Consider the following 17650-nt stretch of genomic DNA (forward strand, 5'->3'; position numbering starts at 1 on the left):
AGCCAGAGACAAAGAGGCTAGAACAAACATGAATGTGCATTATGTATATGGTGTAACATCCAAATCAGGTACATGTATGTAGTTTAAATGGACAGTATCAACCATTTCAGTATCTGTACTCAAACTGATGACAAATGTTACTTGCCGTTGGAGATAACACAGGCTTTGATCAACTAACTAGAAAACAAAATAATATGTTTGCTGCTGACAAATCTAACTGGGAGGCACGTGTATGGTGATTTGATTACAGAAGCTAGAAAAGTGCTATTACAAGGTTTCACAGCCATACTACAGGAATGTTGAAGGACAAGAATATGTGTAGTAACACCAGTGTCTTGCACAATGCATTGTCTGAACTGCTGATCGACAAGGACAACAAGTGATCTCCTCTACGTAACTACCAGAATGTTGGTTTATTTCAGTGGATATGTATGTTGTTTTCAGTCCATGTTTTTCCAATGATTTAATGGTATCAAGTCTACATTGGCATGTGCCTGTATTGTATAACTGTTGACATGAGATGTAACAGTTTTGTGTATAAGTTTAAATGTATCAATGTCTTGACACACAAGAACTTGTAACAGTTTATTTTGTCAAAACGCGAAACAAATACTTGGTTGAACCACCGTGCCCTGTTCAAATCGAGGAATCGGTGTTTTCATTTGATTTATTCCATAAATTAGGGTGTGTCATTCTGAAAAAAGTACTTCTGTGTTTGGAATGAACAAAAACACAGGGTTCGTAGCTTCAATCATGTTGAATATTGTGCTGGAAAAAAACAAAAAATTTACACAATACTATAGTGAAGTCAAAAATCAAGCAAGCTTCAGCAGTACAGAGCTAGTCTGCTTAGAACACATCTTTATGCATGGTGCTGGCTTCTTATTTACTTGCACTCCAAGTAAGTTGCAGTATTATTGGTGATAACTGTTGTTCTGAAGTGACTACATCTTCAAGACCACAATGAAACAAAACTCATAAGAATTATGTAAAAAAAGTTTCAGATTGGATTCAGATTGGATGTCTGGTATCTGGACTGCTGTTATTTTGTACATTTCTGTGTTTAATTCTATTCTCGCAGTGTTGGTGTACTGATACCAGCTTAACCTGTATCAATATATATCAGTAATAGGTTCTGGACTGTAAGTTCCAGTGTCAATGGTTTGACATCACAACATGCCATACTTAAAGGTGTCATTCGGGCAGCTTATTTGGAGAGAATATTGGGCAATTCGTACTTTGTCAAATAAATCTATGCTAATAAATATGACACATTTCAGTGTAGTTTTTCTGTTGTATTGTTTAACATGCTCGGCTTGTCAGAATTGTGTTAGAATCATTCAGTAGTCTGTTCTTAATTTATGAAGTACATTGTGCTTATTACCATTTTCGTTTTACCATTTGAAATGGTACACCTTAGTTCTTAAATGGGTCAAAGGGTGTATTGTGCATATGTGTAAATGAAGTACTTTGTTCATTTGAAAAAAAAATATTGATGTTTTGGAGCAGCTTTTATCCACATATTATTATTAATACACCAACAAATGTCAGCCTGGCTTCATTATGCTTCACCCAATCAGGCCCTTACAGCAAGAGAGTGTGTAACAAAGGCTACAACATACCTGTCCTTGGTGCTGAGAACTAACAACACACTTGAAACACTTGAAAACAGACAAAACACTGGTACAATACAATGGTATACCCTGTCACAGGGCAAAGAATCCTTCAACCGGCAAGGGATGTTAACGTTGGATATCTCCCTGCTGTTTTCTTTTCAAATTTCCATGGCTGGAAACTTTGAGGATCAAGGCAAGGCATCAGGCTTGCCTGCATTCCGAAAAGATTCGCAACGCAATCCCTTTCCTCATTCCCATTTGGTGACAAAATATTTAAGATATAAAGGAAGCAGATGCTCGTTTCACACTATCATAGTTTGCACAGAAGCCGACCGCAAAAATTCGGAAATGTTCACAGCAAGCCGAAGCCGCACACATCTGCTTGGAGAATACCCTGACGTCTCGACGTGACGTCATGTGTCAGATGACCTCATATTGCACGTTACACGTGACAACTACAAAAGTAACAATATATTTTTCTTCGCTCTTCTGTATATGCGATCCTTGATATGTCCTGTCGTTATTGGGGATGTAAATAAAGATGCAAACTGTCGGAGTGTGCACTTCACAGTCGATCCTGAATCCACATTTTGTGCAGGACAACAAATTACGAGAATAATTCATTAATTGGTGCTTTTTCACTGATAAATATATCCATCCGCCACAAATGTTTTTATCATTTTTACCACTGTTTAAACTTGAATTTTTATCATTTATAGTCCCAAATTAGTATATATGATATTTACAACTCCAATCTGATGAAATATTTACTATAGGGGAGCCCTAAAAATTGACCCCTTTTGTGTGCAAGGATATGATTTTGCGAAGTGAGTGAATCGGTATCCGCCATCTTGGGTTCCATTGACCAGGCGATCGGCTGGTTCCTCTTTGGCCTATTTCCTCTGCCTTCAAGTCAGCATGGATGAAACCTACGACGTGATTGTGCTTGGCACGGGTCTCAAGGTAGCTATAAGTGGTATTTTTCTGCTTCTACAGATTCTACGATGACGGTAGGCGAAGGGGAAAGTCGCCGAAAAAGCCGGCTCTCCGTCGCCCCGCCACATTTTTGCTAAGGTGGGGTGGGATGGGGAGGTGGGTAGCTATACTGTTTAGGCTTTTTCGCCCTTTTAAAAGAACCACTTCCAACATAGCCTCGTGGCAGATCATTGAAAATCTACCAACCTAGATGTCCTAGCCGGGACTCTTGCGAGAGCTTTCGCATTTTAGTAATGATATAGCAGGTGGCATGGGCAGGTATAGAAAAATTATATCAGTATGCCGAGGCGCACCTACATCGGCTACCATGAACAGTGTACTATGTCCTTTCTCAGGGTGCCACGTTGAAAGTAGGGTATTGCACTTTGTCCCAACGTCAGATTATGCTTTGATTATCACTCACTTGTACCTAATCTCATAGAAAGAATAGCAGATAATGAGCTGATGCAATGGTGATGATAGGCAGTGGTAGGGACCGGGTTTGGTAGGGTCGGGGATGCAGAGGGGTGTGGTCCCATGGTATTGCCAGGAAACGTTGTCAGCTTTCCCGTCTGTCTGTCGCTCGGAGATACAGCCTAGTACCTCTCTGTGATACCCCAGGAGACGTGTTTATAATAGCACAGAAGATTATAATTTCTGGATAATTCTCGTGCTAATATTTGTTTACAGTTGTTTGGATAGCTACCATGGTATGACATGTCGGATGTAGGTCTTGCATTATCATGAGGCAGAAGCCATGACATGACCTACTACTAGTACTAGCATGTTGGGTGACTTTTGATCATTGAGCCTAGACTGTAGGGTTTTTGGCTTTACAAATTACAGTCTTAACTTTGTGTCTTTTCCTAAATCATGTAGGTAAAGCGTAATGAGATGTGAAATTTGGACTTTTTGTGCATTTGTCTATTTTAGGATATGTCAGCATCCTGTTGTCATGATCAGATATGCATCTCATTTACATACATGAACACTTTCCTAAGGCCATACCAATTTGATTTGTTGGTTCACGGATTCATTTTTTTCTGATTTGCAAAAAAAAATGCATTTCTGCCTCTGAATCAACACCAAAAGGTTCATATTTTGGTCCCAACAGTTAAAGGAAGTCCCTTCTCTTCAGAGTTGTTACAGTTTTCCAACTGTCAATGCAGTGGTTTGATAAAAGGTTTGAACCTAAATGTTTGAATATTACAAACCAGCCTGATATGTTGACTTCATGGCTCCTATCATGCCATTTGGGGCTATCATAGGATGCCTTGGTCTATTTTTTTTTTTTCGCCCATATTTTCACTTCATATTTTTTCTGAAAAAATCTGAGAACCAACAAATCAAATTGGTGTGGCTTTTGATCATGTGGCCTGATGTCTATATGCAGGGCTCGAAATACCCGGTGGCGCACTGGCGCGGCGCCACCTGATTTTGCTTGGCGCCACTTATTCCTAAACTCAGGTGGCGCAGCGCGCCACCTATAATTTGCGTGGATCGAGCCGCTAATCGCATGGATCGGGCCCCATTGTCGGCACAATCTTGTGAATTGTCGATGAATTGTCGATCTCGCCATGACGCCACAAAGAAAACGTTTTTATTGGTAGAAAATCAGACACCTCGCTGGCGTTTCACAACACAATTTTCATGTAAACAACTCCGACTGTCCTTGTTTACATGCAAAGCGTGCCGATACAAAATCCTGCCGGCCGCCCGACCGACCGCATGCGACGCTAAGTTTTCGGCGGCTCGGCGGAAAAATAATCCATCCCCAGAAGAAATTTTACGCATGAAAATAACAACTACAACTTGTTTTCGTCGTTATATGAGTTTCTGAGGCCGTAAAATGTTAAAACGGTTGAAATTTGTCGGAAAAAACAGCTCGAAAGACAGAATGAAAATGGCCGACGCTGCTTCCAACAATGTGGTCAAAGGTGAAGATAGCATCCAAGCGTCCAAGATACATGTACTACTACTAGTATTACACGCATGAAAAAATTTTTTTCGGCAACGACAGAAATAAAAATTCACTCGTACTTTTAAAGGGTTAATTTGTAAACATTACCGTGAAATTTTCCGAATTTATTGGTTTCTAGTGTCAGAATATAACTTTATTTTATAACATAAAACTTAAGTAGTTAACTAGAAGAAAACGTAATAGATATAAGTAGCAGATTTGAAGAAAATGATAACTTGGAAGTGTTGCCACTTGAATACTGATGGCGCCACCTGGCTTTTGACTCAGGTGGCAACATGTGCCACCTGGCTGAAAAAAGTATTTCGAGCCCTGATATGTACCCATTTTCAGAAGAGTGATGTCAGTTTCCATTGTATAGTCCTGGGCCAACAAAAACATAGGCAGATGGCACCTAACAATAGTGTTTTTGACTCTGGCCTTTTGCATGGAAATCACCAGTCAGATGCCACAGAGCTGAGATCATTGTCCCAACCAGGGCATTTATTAAACAAAGGCCATTATATGCGTGAAATGATTAAATCAGGTTATCTTGTTTTTTGTCCAGATTCATTTCTTATAGTGGCATTGGTAGCTAGATTTCATTGTCTGGTTATCAGAAGTTTTATCTCAATTAGCCAAAATGGGGAAATTTTACGTAAGTTGAAGTATGAAGAGAATTTAGGGTTAGACTAGAGTTTCTTGGTTATCCAAAAATTATGTGTGAAACAGTTCTTTGTGTGAAAAAATTGCATCAAAATATGCAAATTACTAGTACCCTATTCCCATTGAGCAAAAAAAAAAACAGTAACAGCAAAATTTTCAGTCACAGTTCACTGTGTGATGTTGGTAGACATATAATTGCCTGTCTTTCCCTTAAAACTGAAGGTACATGTACATCCCTTGTAATGTGTCATGTAAGATAACATCAGGTGAGGGCTTTCGGGGCCTTTCCTCCTCTGATATGGTACTTGGCTGACTTGACAGCGGAAAGCCAGAAGCTGGCAGGAATGATCAAAATCCATTGGCATCAATAATGAATATCGGTATTTGTTAGAAAAAAAATCATGACAAAAAACACTTTCATTTTCAGTGGGATGGAATGCCATAGTAGAGAAGGAAATCTCACCTTTTCGAGAATAAGAGCAAAGAAGCATTTTGTTCATTTGTACCCTTATCACAATTTTTATGTGAGAGTCACTTTCTAAAATCCTGTTTACAAAAAAAATGTATTTCAATCCCTGTTACATCTGGAGAAACATACTGGTAGACTAGTTTGCTACGTTGGATTTTTTTTATTTCCCTTAACCTCAGAAAACATGATTTGGTCATTGATGGACATATTGTAACAAACAGAAAATATTATCTGTCCATTATGTCTTAATCTTAGAAATGTCATCAATGAAGCTTTCTTCGGGTCTATGTCACAATTTTAACCCTCAACATAAACAGCTCTGTTATATCTGCATATTAGGACAGCACATCTTTGGAATTGTACTGTCAGTCTGACACAGATACAGGCTCTCTGATATGCCAAAGGAATGCGTCTAGGTCTAGCCATGGTCCTGGTCCCAATGTGTTTAATTTGTAAGACATAAAGACTGATGGAGGCAACAGTTGGATCAAACATTGAAGGTTGAGAAATGCCAGCAGTGAAATGTCACAAAAACAGCTAGTTCGTCACAGCTGTCTGATCCTGCAGGGTTTTAGCCAGTGTCATCCTGTCATGTTGGCAAAACAAAATTGGTACATGATTGATTGAAATCGAATGATGCCAGAATGTGAGCACGGGCATAGTGATTATGATGGGAAAAAGTTATAGCTGGCTAGAAGCAGAACCCTGGGCCTGTAGCGAACAGTATATGTCATGTGCAAGGTTTTGTCTAGCCTGGATGGCAGACTGTTTCCAGGGCCTACACAGGCTAGTTCCTTGGCTCCAGGGCCAACATGCCCCCAAGGAAATTCTAGCACGTCCTTACCACCACCTTTTGTGATTTGACCTACTTTTGAACATCTTTTATGTTAGACATTCATCCATCAAATAAGCATTTTTTTCTGTCATTAGATGGCCATTATTTTTTCAGTCAAGTTGCTGGTGAAGACCCTGCACTGGTGCAGAATACTAGACTGACTTAGCCTCCGTAGCAGGCTTATAGAACTGGGGGTTGGTGGTCTTTGGCTGTTTTCTGATTAGCCCACTTCTAATAAAAAAACGGGGTAATTCAATGAACCAGGCCGGCTATGTTTGTTGTCTATATGCAATCAGAAAATAGCACATAAAAGCTCCCAAAGACCCTGATGACCCCCAAAACCCCCAGTTTTTAGCATGCTATATGGAGGCTCAGACTGACTGACAGTCCTGGCCAAGGACATGCTAACATTGACAATGTACATCTGTGCACAGGAATGTATCCTGAGCGGCTTGTTGTCTGTGGGTGGGAAGAAGGTCCTGCACATGGACAGAAACAAGTACTATGGCGGGGAGAGTGCATCCATTACTCCACTGGAAGAGGTGAGAAGCAGTGTCTGATCTGATAGTTGGGTAGATGAATGGATAATTGGTTTATTGGGAAAATAAAATTAGTCCTGCAATAAAACAGACTTGAGTTGTACCGACTTCTGTTTTCAGATGGTTTTCAGTGATCATTGAGAAAATTATCTCCGTAAATCTAATCATCTCATATTATCATCTCTATTTTCGGATGTTTTTTTTATCATGTATATGTAATATGATGTATGCCCAGGTGTCAAAACCGTACCTGACATCGGTTGGGGAGGCAAAAGGCAGTGGAAGGAGATGGATGGGCACTAGGGCCTAGGAAAAAAATGTTGTGTTTCCTGTTTCCCGACCAACCCTAGAAAAAACTGCCGACCCTAGACTTTTTTTGGGTGGACCCATGCAAGGGACATAAATTTTCGAGCTGATCAACCTTTTCTAGCTCCACGATCTGACTGACTGATAAAATCCTTCCTACTGATCCTAATTTTTCAGGACCGAAACAGGAAACACAACTTTTTTTTCCTAGGCCTTACCTTTTTTTATGTTTCTCCCCACAGCTGTATGAGAAGTTCGGGCTGGGCAGTCCGCCGGAGACCATGGGTCGTGGCAGGGACTGGAACGTGGATCTCATCCCCAAGTTCCTCATGGCCAACGGTAAAGTAGCTCCGGCAGAACACAGCAGCCATTTTTCTCATTTGTTTATCAGTGTAAGAAACATCCGTGGCATCTGTAGTCTGCATTTTGCAGAGACATTTTCAATATTGCAGAAGAAAAATTAAGCAACCTGCAATTGCATGTAAAATGTTTGCAATTTTGTATATGTCATACTTTAAAGCGTGTATTTGCAGAAAGTATTTCTGAATTTTCGAAACATGTCTATAGGCATGATCGATGAATGATAATCTATTGTGTTTGTTTTTATCAAGATATTAACTTTTTTTGTTTCACCACAAGGTTTGTGACAGTTGGTGAAGTTGGTACTGTATTGTTCGTGTGTATTGTGAAAACATAGTCTGATGTACATGTAGACTGTTCAGAACAGTATATTTGTATGATCTGTTATTCAGCCTTTGAAATGATTTTTTTTAACAACTTCTTTTCAGGGAGTGATATTGACTTGATTTCTGTGGTTGCCCTCCAAGACACATTCTTAAAAAAAATGGCCAATTGGTCTCAGGTTGTTTCTGATCAGATAAAGAATGAAAAACTAGTTTTACAAAACTGCATGAAACTGAAATTCTGAACAAGAATGACTATGGCAAGTTGGGAAGATTTGTTCTTTGATACTCACATAAACAATGATCTGAGACTCAAGTGAAACATTTCATGTTCCTGTCATCACAACATGACTACCTCTGTTGTTGTACCTGTACTTTGATGTTCCATTCCATGTCACTGTAAAAGCTATTCAGTCAACCCGAGAGACTCCCTTTCTCACAGACTGATTACATCATCACACGCCTTTCCCTCGTGACACAAGTTAGGTTTAAACTAGAAAAGTAACATTTGCAAAGCAAATGCATAATGTTTACCTTTGGACATGGTCTGCTCTGTTAATTCTTACTCAAATACATTCACATACATGTACCACTGGTATATGGTGACAGGAGCAGAGCAGACCATGAAATCGCAACATTATGTAACCCAACACCAGTCACCATGGTGGCAGACGTCAACAAATCATGTCATTGGTCAGGTCAGAGGTCACTGTTTGGAGAAGAAGAAGAAGAAACTGAGCAAAACAATATGTTTTCCTTTGGTAAACATAAAAAACACACCTTATTTGATGGTACCGGTACGCGTCACCAGTGGGTTCATCAGTTGAACACCACCCGTCATGGGGAATTTCGGCCCTTAGTTCAATATTCCCTCGGGGTGGGGGGGCCAGCAGTGCAGTAACACCACCACCCACTTGTGAGCTGTCTCAGTCAGTCCTGGAGGTTGACTTTTTCAAAACAAAGTTCGATTCCTGGCGCAGCGTTCGAAAATTCACATGTAAAATCTCGGATTCACATGTAAAAATCTCTGATTCTGCTGCAAATTATGTCGATAATAATTATGAATGTGTATCATTCTATCATTGATCACTTGATACCAATATGTAGATTTGAATGGAGGTTTGTCACTCAGGCTGCCCACTGACAGACCAGTTACAGATTTCTTGTCTTACATCAACCTTAGGCCACACCAATTTAATTTGTTAGTTTTCGGATTCACCTCATTTTTTTCTGATTTGCAAAAAAAAAAAGATTCTGGTTCTGAATCAACTTAAATATGCTCATATTTTGCCCCATAACATTGCAGTAATCACTACAAAGCTATATGTAAATACATGACATTATTACTTTGAGAGGCTTGTGTATTTGCAGAAAGTATTTCCAAATTGCAGAACAAAATTTTAAGTCATCTGCAATATTGCAGAGCACTGGAAAAAAGTCCTTCTACCACTCTTCATGATTCTTGAAGGTTGACTGAGTAACTGTCCAATCCTGGAGACACACATGTTCACCATCGTTACTTTCCCTCTCGTCTCACCCTCAGTCTTAGAAACCGATGATAAATTAATGTGGTCAATCTTTAAGAAATGGAAAGTTTGGGATTGTAAGAAATTACTTGATTGTGATTACTAGATTAGCCTTGTTGATTCAACAACAACACGCACTCGACAGTCACCAAGAAAAGGATGCAGGGCTCGAAATCCTTTTTTTTTTCTGCATACCTGCAGGAAACATTGAAAATAACCTGCACCAGACAAATTTTAGCTGTACCACTGAGAGTATAGAAAGCATACTAAAAACTCCAAAATCACTTCTTATACTATCATGAAAGTTCATCTGTGTTGGTAGTTACATGTTTAAAGTTAAAACTTTTGGTCCAACACAAAAAATTCTCTCACCTAGAGCTTTCGACCAGTCACTCTGGTCTTCCTCAGTAGACTGACCCAGTGAAGCTTGTCACGTGGCTTCTTTGAAGTGTGACGTCAACACTGGGTCAAACTGGTCAAACATACTGAAAACTGTTCAGAAACCATTGTTTCTTGTATACTTCACATTAGTGGTTATAGTCCATGCACCAAATAAAAGTCGACATATACCTACATTTGTATATAAACCCAGTGCATGGACCGGTGCTGGTAGTCTAAACAGAAATACCTGCACAACTCCAATTTTACCTGCATTAAACTCCACGTGCAGGCGGTATGTATTTCGAGCCCTGATAGGGATGACAAGTCACGTATCTCCTACCTGAACTTCTACTAACCCATGTCTCTCTTCCTGTCCTCACGTCCCCATTCTGTCATCTGTCCAACTGGCCATTGTACCTTCAGGCATGCTTGTCAAGCTCCTTATCCACACTGGCGTCACCCGCTACCTGGAATTCAAGTCCGTAGAGGGCAGCTATGTGTATCAAGATGGCAAAATCTTTAAGGTCCCTGCCACAGAGCAGGAAGCCCTGGCATCCAGTAAGTGTTTCGATCCGTCTTCCGTGATGTACAATATTTTTCTTTTTTCTCACCATTCTTTCCAGGGATGCTTGTAAAGCTGTTGATTCACACGGGGGTGACCAGATATCTAGAATTCAAGTCATGTGAAGGTAGCTATGTGTACAAAGCCGGCAAAGTTCACAAGGTACCCGTTACAGAAAAGGAGGCCCTATCAACAAGTGAGTCCCAAATACTAACTCTGGTGTGGTGTGTTCTCACTTGTCATATGAACAGTACTACTGAATGAAACCTGTAACATTTGTACTTGGAGTTGTTGATGTTGGAGTTGTCACGTTTAACTCACTCGGAGCAAGGGGAAAGTTAATAACAGTTATGTGGTGTTGGAAATTCCAAAGGAAAAGGTGTTTTTATACTCTAATCATTGGTGATTTGTTTTGTACTAACATTTAAATCATTGGCTGAAATATCTTGGATATAGAAATGTAGCCCAAAGTGGAACATGCTTTCATTTTTTTTCCAATACATGCCTGAAAAGTTTGATTTTGTGAATCTTGCTTGTTGTGATTTTGAAGTACGTAGACGAATATGAGGAAGCAAGTCTTGATGTTCACAACATCAATGCATTAGACATCAGATTACACAGGTCAATGCAATCACATGCAAAAGATTAAGGCAATTATGATGAGAAATTACTGCTATCGTGAAAGTACCTTAACTGTGGTGTGTTTGCTTGTGACATTATGGCTACCATTATTGTCGGTTATACCGAGGAGAGTTAGACCTATATGTGGGTGTGTATGTAATTTTCATGACCATAATCACAAATACAGAGAAAGGTCTTTTGGTGTAGGCGAGTGGTGACAAATTGCTAAAAGTATGCTAAAAGCATGATACTTGTGTTGAACTGTGTCTTTCAATTTCAATTTGAGTTAATCTGGTTTACCAATAAAACACAAAGTAGGTTGTACATACTGTTACTGTTAGGCCCTATTGCATACTATTTTTGGGGACTTAGGAGTCTTTTTAGGACTTTTACTGTGTATTTCATGGGGCTATGGCATATTTACTGAATTATGAGCTACTAGTAACTAGCATGATTAATGACTATCTTACTGTAGTAGAGCAGTACCGGGTAGAATAGTTTTGTAGGTTGGCGACAGATGAAGAAACAAAAGCTACTGTAGGGCATAGTTTTCACAGTGTTTTAAATTCATGGTTGAAACAATTCTGTACTATAGTAGTCAGATTACAAGTTACAGGATTTACAGTACTCTCTGTAAATCCTCAATAACTGCTCCCTGCATGTGTAGTGATTTCTCCGCCGTCTGTTCGCCAGGTTTGATGGGGATGTTCGAGAAGCGTCGTTACCGCAAGTTCCTGATATGGGTGAACGACCTTGACGAGAACAACCCAATGACCTTCGGGGACATCGACATCGCGAAAGCCACCATGCAGGAGGTGTACACGCACTTCGGCCTGGACAAGAACACAGCCGACTTCACCGGACATGCCCTCGCCTTGTGGAGGGATGACAAGTACGCATCTTCATCTGTTTTTAAAGTTAAAGACCCTTTGTAGTGAGCTTATACATTTTTATGTTTACCGAAGCAAAACATATTGTTTCTGCTTAGTTTCCTCTTTTCCAAACACAAAAGGTCAATGACCTAGGCCAGACGGTCTATCACCATGGTAACTATTGTTGGGTTACATCATGTTGCAATTTTATAGCAGGAGGGATTTAGACTCCTGTCACCATATATATGAATGTGTTTGAGTAAGAATTAACAGCAGATTTTGTGAAGGTAAACATGATGCATTTGCTTTGCAAATGTTACCTTTCTAGTTTAAGCACAGCTTTCTGTACTTCAAACCTTTTCACAGTCTGGCAGTTATATTTCAGTTATATCTAAAACAGCCAATAAACCAACCAGATGGTATAGGAACTGGCACTCTTTTCTTGACACCCTGTACTCTTAAACTGTTCTATAATATTGTATCTTCCCTTATATATTTGCCTGTTCTGTTCCCGCAGTTACAAAGAGCAGTCTTGTATTGATACCATCCGGAGGATTAAGCTCTACAGGTGAGGTCATCTATGTGTTGTATGATTATATTCTACATCTGCTATCTTTGATTAAAACTTTACTCAGCAGCAACTCAATCAAGGGTACATATCTCCATCACATTTGGCCATTGCAGGCTATAGTTAGATATAGCTAAATTGCTATATTGTATTTTAGCCTCTACTGTGTATGAAATGCGTTTTTCCCATGCTTGTTTTTCTCCCAAAATGTCCTCTGCTTTGTTATATCATGTTAAAGATAAACCTAACAGTTAAGGAGTGCTAACGTGTTTATTGTAATGTTGACAGTGAGTCCCTTGCTCGCTATGGCAAGACTCCCTACCTGTACCCCCTGTATGGACTCGGAGAGCTGCCCCAGGGATTTGCCAGGTAAACTACATGTACTTCTCTTAGTAAGCAAGGCTTTACAAATGTACAATTTTTCACATGCTTTGACGAAAGGTAGTGGATGCTACCTGAAGCGTCTGACTGTTTCCAAAATCATATCCAGTTGCTTGAGTAACATTGTTTTGTTTTAAGGCCACATAGATTTCTTTTCTTGGTTCTCAGAATTTTAATTCAGCTTAGTATAATAAGTTGAATAAATGAAAAAATGTGCACTGTCCTGACTGTGATCTGTCTACCGTAGGTTGAGTGCTATCTACGGTGGAACCTACATGCTGGATAAGGAGGGATGTAAGATACAGTTTGATGAGGAAGGGAAGGTGATTGGAGTGGAGTCTGCCGGTGAGGTACGGATACACTGCCCTTCTTCAATAGTGCCTGAGTCTTTGGGTTCATTAATGTTTAGGTATGGAACTGAGTAGCTAAGATTGGTAGGGCCTGGTGTAGAATCATGCAACTACAATAACATAGAAAGAAAGAAATGCTTTCAAGTTTGACTCGATTGTAAGAAGATGTTGTACTACCTGCTCTCCTGTATCAATAAAATTATTGTTCTAACATTAGTATCATGTGATATTTTGTTGTGTATTGGGTTCTGTGAAGGTTTCAATATAAATTCCTCTTTTTTTAAGCATTCAGATAGTATTATTGATTTCATCTGCATTCAAAGCTGTACAAGTGACCATCTCTACATGAGGACTACGTGGCCAATGTGAACACTTTTGGGTGGTGACATTACAAATCCTGCCTATAGTGACCACCTGTCCACATAGACCAGCTTTAGATCAGTCCCCTGAGTTGTCTTCTTGGACAGGTTTGACTATGTGTACTGGAAGTAACACGACTATGACCTGTGCAGGTTGCTAAGTGCTCTGCAGTGGTGTGTGACCCGAGCTACGCTGTAGACAAAGTGAAGAAGGTTGGACAGGTGGTGCGCTGCATCTGTATCCTGTCTCACCCTGTACCCAACACCAAAGACTCCCTCTCCTGCCAGCTCATCATCCCCCAGAACCAGGTCGATAGAAAGTCGGGTACGTATGGCAACAAACTCTAAGTAAAGAGACCCTTTTTACACAATCAAGTCTTTTATTTAGCTAACGTTTCGGTGACCGTCTGTCACCTTCCTCATGGCAATTCTGACTGGTTCACATCGCATTGCAGCACAGGTGTCACTGCTATAGATGTCGGCTGAATAAAAGACTTGGTTGTGTAAAAAGAGTCTCTTCGCTCAGTAACTTACCAACATGTAACATGGTGCCACCAACTATGAAGAGACCATGGTTAAATTTCAACAGCTAGAAGTTGTTCTAAATACAATACAAACTTTTTTTTAGTATTCTACGAAATTAAGTATGACTCTACTTGACAACCCTGTATGTTATGTGTCTAAGAGATACAACGAATAGATTCTAGTATGCTCTCCTTGTTTTTTGGCAGACATCTATGTGTGCTGCGTCTCCTATGCCCACAATGTGGCCAGCAAAGGGAAGTTCCTGGCCATCTGCAGCACAACAGTGGAGACCGACAACCCTGAGGCTGAGCTCAAACCTGCACTGGACATGATCGGCCCTATCGATCAAAAGTGAGAACCTTTTTACAGTTTAAAGTTTTATTCATAAAAATCAGCCTTGCAGCCAGTGCACAAACAAGCTGAATAACACTGATTTTTTACAATTGCGTAGTAAGTACAAGTACAAATTAACATTACAATCCGTATACAGACACACAAACAAACATGTTACAAAGCCACTCATGGGCACTAAAGTAAAGTCCAGAGAGTCATGAGAGTTACTGCAAAGACTCATTGTACAGGCATACTGCCTTGTGTAAGAAAGAGTTTTTCAGTCTTTTTTGTACGGGCTGCTGGTACTTCACTGCTTTTCTTTGCATTTCAACACACATTCAAGATTCAAGAATGCTTTATTGGTTTATCACAGTTAAAACTGAATTATAAACCAATTTACAAAGCATCAACATGTTAGAAAATACAGGTTTACATTTCAAAATGTGTTGTACATTTGTGGGATTAAAAGACCAAAATATACAGGTTGTAGACTGTACAATTTTGCAGTTAAGTTTTTTGGAGTCACAGTCACAAATTGCTTCAAGCAGACACAAGATTGAGAGGTCACAGGTTGAATCCCTGGCACTCCTGGCTATACAATGTGTCCATACACATCACACATTTGTTTTGATTTAAAGAGAATGCTCTTTTAAGACTACTTAAAAGTAGTCCAAAAGCATTTTCAAATTGCAGTGAGAACTTTTCTGTTACAATTGTCCCAGGTTGAAAGAGTTCTATAATGCAATTATAAGAATGGTTGTCTGCACAACCCAACGCACTTCTTACAAATTACTTTAGGACACAAATTTTTGACATTCAGTCAAATCTGTCAGGAGAAAGTGCAGCTCATTTACACATCTGTATTCTGTTAAAATTATCAAAGTGTGTTGTCTCTTATGTTAGATAGATTTTATTAACCTGTTTTTATGTTCCTTTTCTGTCCTCAGGTTTGTGAGTGTGAGTGATCTGTTTGAACCAATTGATGATGGCACAAACAGCAAGGTTAGTTTTCCTGTCTTTCTGTGTTCACTACAGACATATTTGGCTGTACTTCCATATGCCCTTTATGATTTTTCACCTTAAATCAAATCTAATCTTTATTTAAAATCAGCTTTGCAGACGTGCCAAATTTCTTCAGACATTGCTGAATTGCGTTGACATTTTACAGATACGTAGATTAAAAGCATATCATTAGCATTAACATAATTAAGAAGTACAATGTATATACATCAGCTTACAATTGCACATTCACAATGCTAACTCTGCATTTTGTAAGTCTCTCGGCGTGTAATCCAATCCTGTTGTATTTCCTGCAGCTGTTTGTCTCCACGACCTACGACGCCACCACTCACTTCGAGACGACCTGTCTGGACATCCTGGACATTTACAAACGGTACTACGGGGAGGCGTTCGACTTCACGAAGGTCGCGGACCAGATCCAGACGGTAGCGGACGAATAGCGAGCGACCAAGCCAGCGATTCCAGCTCACCAGCACATTCATTTAAAGAAAGAAAAACAAAAAACCCTAGCACTTCCAGTTACGAATCAGAAATGATGAGTGTGGTTTTTAGTCCTCATGCTGTGATAGAAAGAAAAATTGATAACGCCAGAGGGAGAAAGATACCTACAGGACACAGATAGGCATTTGTGGCTCCTTTCGTGGCAGGCGAGTTAGCATTATTGATCGATATTGATAGGTATTGCCCAGCCAAGCCAAGCCGGCTCTCCAAGGCCGTTGTACGTAGTCTGCAAGAATTGTGAAAATACTTGAGTGCCGTCCGTGGCATACGTGTATCCATGAGGCATAATGTGTCACACAAACTCTGCAAAAAAAATAATAAAAAGAAAAAACAAAATTGCCTCGTCGATGATAATAAAAACAACAACTTCCGTTCCAAAAAATCGAGAAAGTGTGTAAAGCTAATTGTGTAGCTCTAACATTACAATTCTGTGCTCTTTTCATCCATGGTTTCTAGATAGCCAACTGACAGACGTCTTGCCTATACCTGCCAGTAACACTAGTCGTGCGTGGTAGCTCTATTCTACCATCTGTAATTAAGCTAAATCATTAAGAAGGGATCAAGCAAGAAGAATAATTCTACCCTAGCCTACCTACTCCTGCCTACGGACTGCAGGAGTTGTTAACCTTAGATGTATTTTGCTCGCTGACATGCTTTGTTGAAATTATTGATAAGGCACCAAAGCTGAAGTATTTGCGTTATTGTACATAATGAGACCTAATAATATCTTTGTGGTGCAAATGAGGATCTGTCTGAACGTATTATGTAAGAGCTATTTCCAGTGTCATCTATCTATAATGTGTGTACGCTGAATGTGATCAGGTACACGAAATTACACAGTAGTTCCAACTATTGACAAAGGCTTTCACTTCTGATGAATTTGTGGTACTTCCCCTCTTCTTGTCTGTTGTCGATTCTATAAAAATGTGTGATGTCCGGGGGAAACCTTTGCTAATGTCCCCAGAACTGCGTAACAGCTTTCATGTCTTAATAAATGACAGAGCACACAGGATGTCTTTGGTCTTAAGATTTCTTATTTTGTGTTCTTAAATTTATGACACTTAAGGCTGTTCTGAGGAGAGCTAATCTCTGAGCAGAAGCTGGGTACCAGATTTTCCGTTTTCTGACTGCAGATTTTTGACAGGGTCAGTGTCTGTCAGAGAAGAACATCAGTCAGAAACGTTGGAATCTTCCACCCTAACATCTGGTTGTAGATCAAGGCAAATAAGGCTGACTTTTCAGAAGTATGGCAATATCTCCCACTCATCTATTTCTATCAGGAAATAATTTGGATTATACATTAATCCCTGAATGACTGGATAGCACATATGTTTTCCTGTCAAACTTCAGGCTCAAAGTCCATGATTGCGGACATAACGTTACATAACTTAAGGTAAATAAAAAGAAGTCAACAATGGTTTTCAAAACTGTTGGCACACAATCTATCTAACCAAAAACTTAAAAACTGGCACTTCTTAAAATTGAATTGAAAAGTAACGTTACCTGTATATTTTCCTGGCATGTTTGTTGTAATGTCTGCGAACCCTGCAGATGTGCCGAAGGTCATCCGACCTTGCCACGCCCCCCTCCCCACCACCACCGAGC

At 39.8% G+C, this 17650-nt stretch overlaps 1 protein-coding gene across 2 annotated transcripts; it reads left to right on the top strand.

Moving 5' to 3' along the window:
* The first annotated feature begins 2261 nt into the window (after nucleotides 1-2261).
* LOC109472369 (rab GDP dissociation inhibitor alpha-like) lies at nucleotides 2262-17057 on the top strand. Of its 2 annotated transcripts, XM_019772076.1 has the most exons (12): nucleotides 2262-2579; nucleotides 6953-7060; nucleotides 7606-7702; nucleotides 10577-10711; nucleotides 11830-12028; nucleotides 12526-12576; nucleotides 12865-12945; nucleotides 13205-13307; nucleotides 13820-13991; nucleotides 14398-14542; nucleotides 15472-15526; nucleotides 15841-17057. In XM_019772076.1, exons 1-12 carry the CDS (start codon nucleotides 2535-2537, stop codon nucleotides 15982-15984), a joined length of 1335 nt encoding a protein of 444 aa, XP_019627635.1. In that variant the 5' UTR covers nucleotides 2262-2534; the 3' UTR covers nucleotides 15985-17057. The 2 variants fall into 2 exon arrangements, with proteins under 2 accessions (XP_019627635.1, XP_019627646.1); XM_019772087.1 differs by lacking the exons at nucleotides 2262-2579; nucleotides 6953-7060; nucleotides 7606-7702; nucleotides 10577-10711 and adding an exon at nucleotides 10364-10511.
* Nucleotides 17058-17650: the final 593 nt, after the last annotated feature.

This window comes from Branchiostoma belcheri, unplaced genomic scaffold, assembly GCF_001625305.1.
Source record: "Branchiostoma belcheri isolate BF01 breed outbred unplaced genomic scaffold, Haploidv18h27 scaffold10, whole genome shotgun sequence".
Lineage (NCBI taxonomy): Eukaryota > Metazoa > Chordata > Leptocardii > Amphioxiformes > Branchiostomatidae > Branchiostoma > Branchiostoma belcheri.

What these genes read in the sequence shown, in the direction of transcription:
- LOC109472369 (XM_019772076.1), top strand. Translation starts at nt 2,535, where the DNA reads ATGGATGAAACCTACGACGTGATTGTGCTTGGCACGGGTCTCAAG. An exon ending in GCCTTGTGGAGGGATGACAA is followed by an intron (nt 12,029 to 12,525) that starts GTACGCATCTTC and finishes CTGTTCCCGCAG; the next exon opens with TTACAAAGAGCAGTCTTGTA. An exon ending in GAGTGGAGTCTGCCGGTGAG is followed by an intron (nt 13,308 to 13,819) that starts GTACGGATACAC and finishes TGACCTGTGCAG; the next exon opens with GTTGCTAAGTGCTCTGCAGT.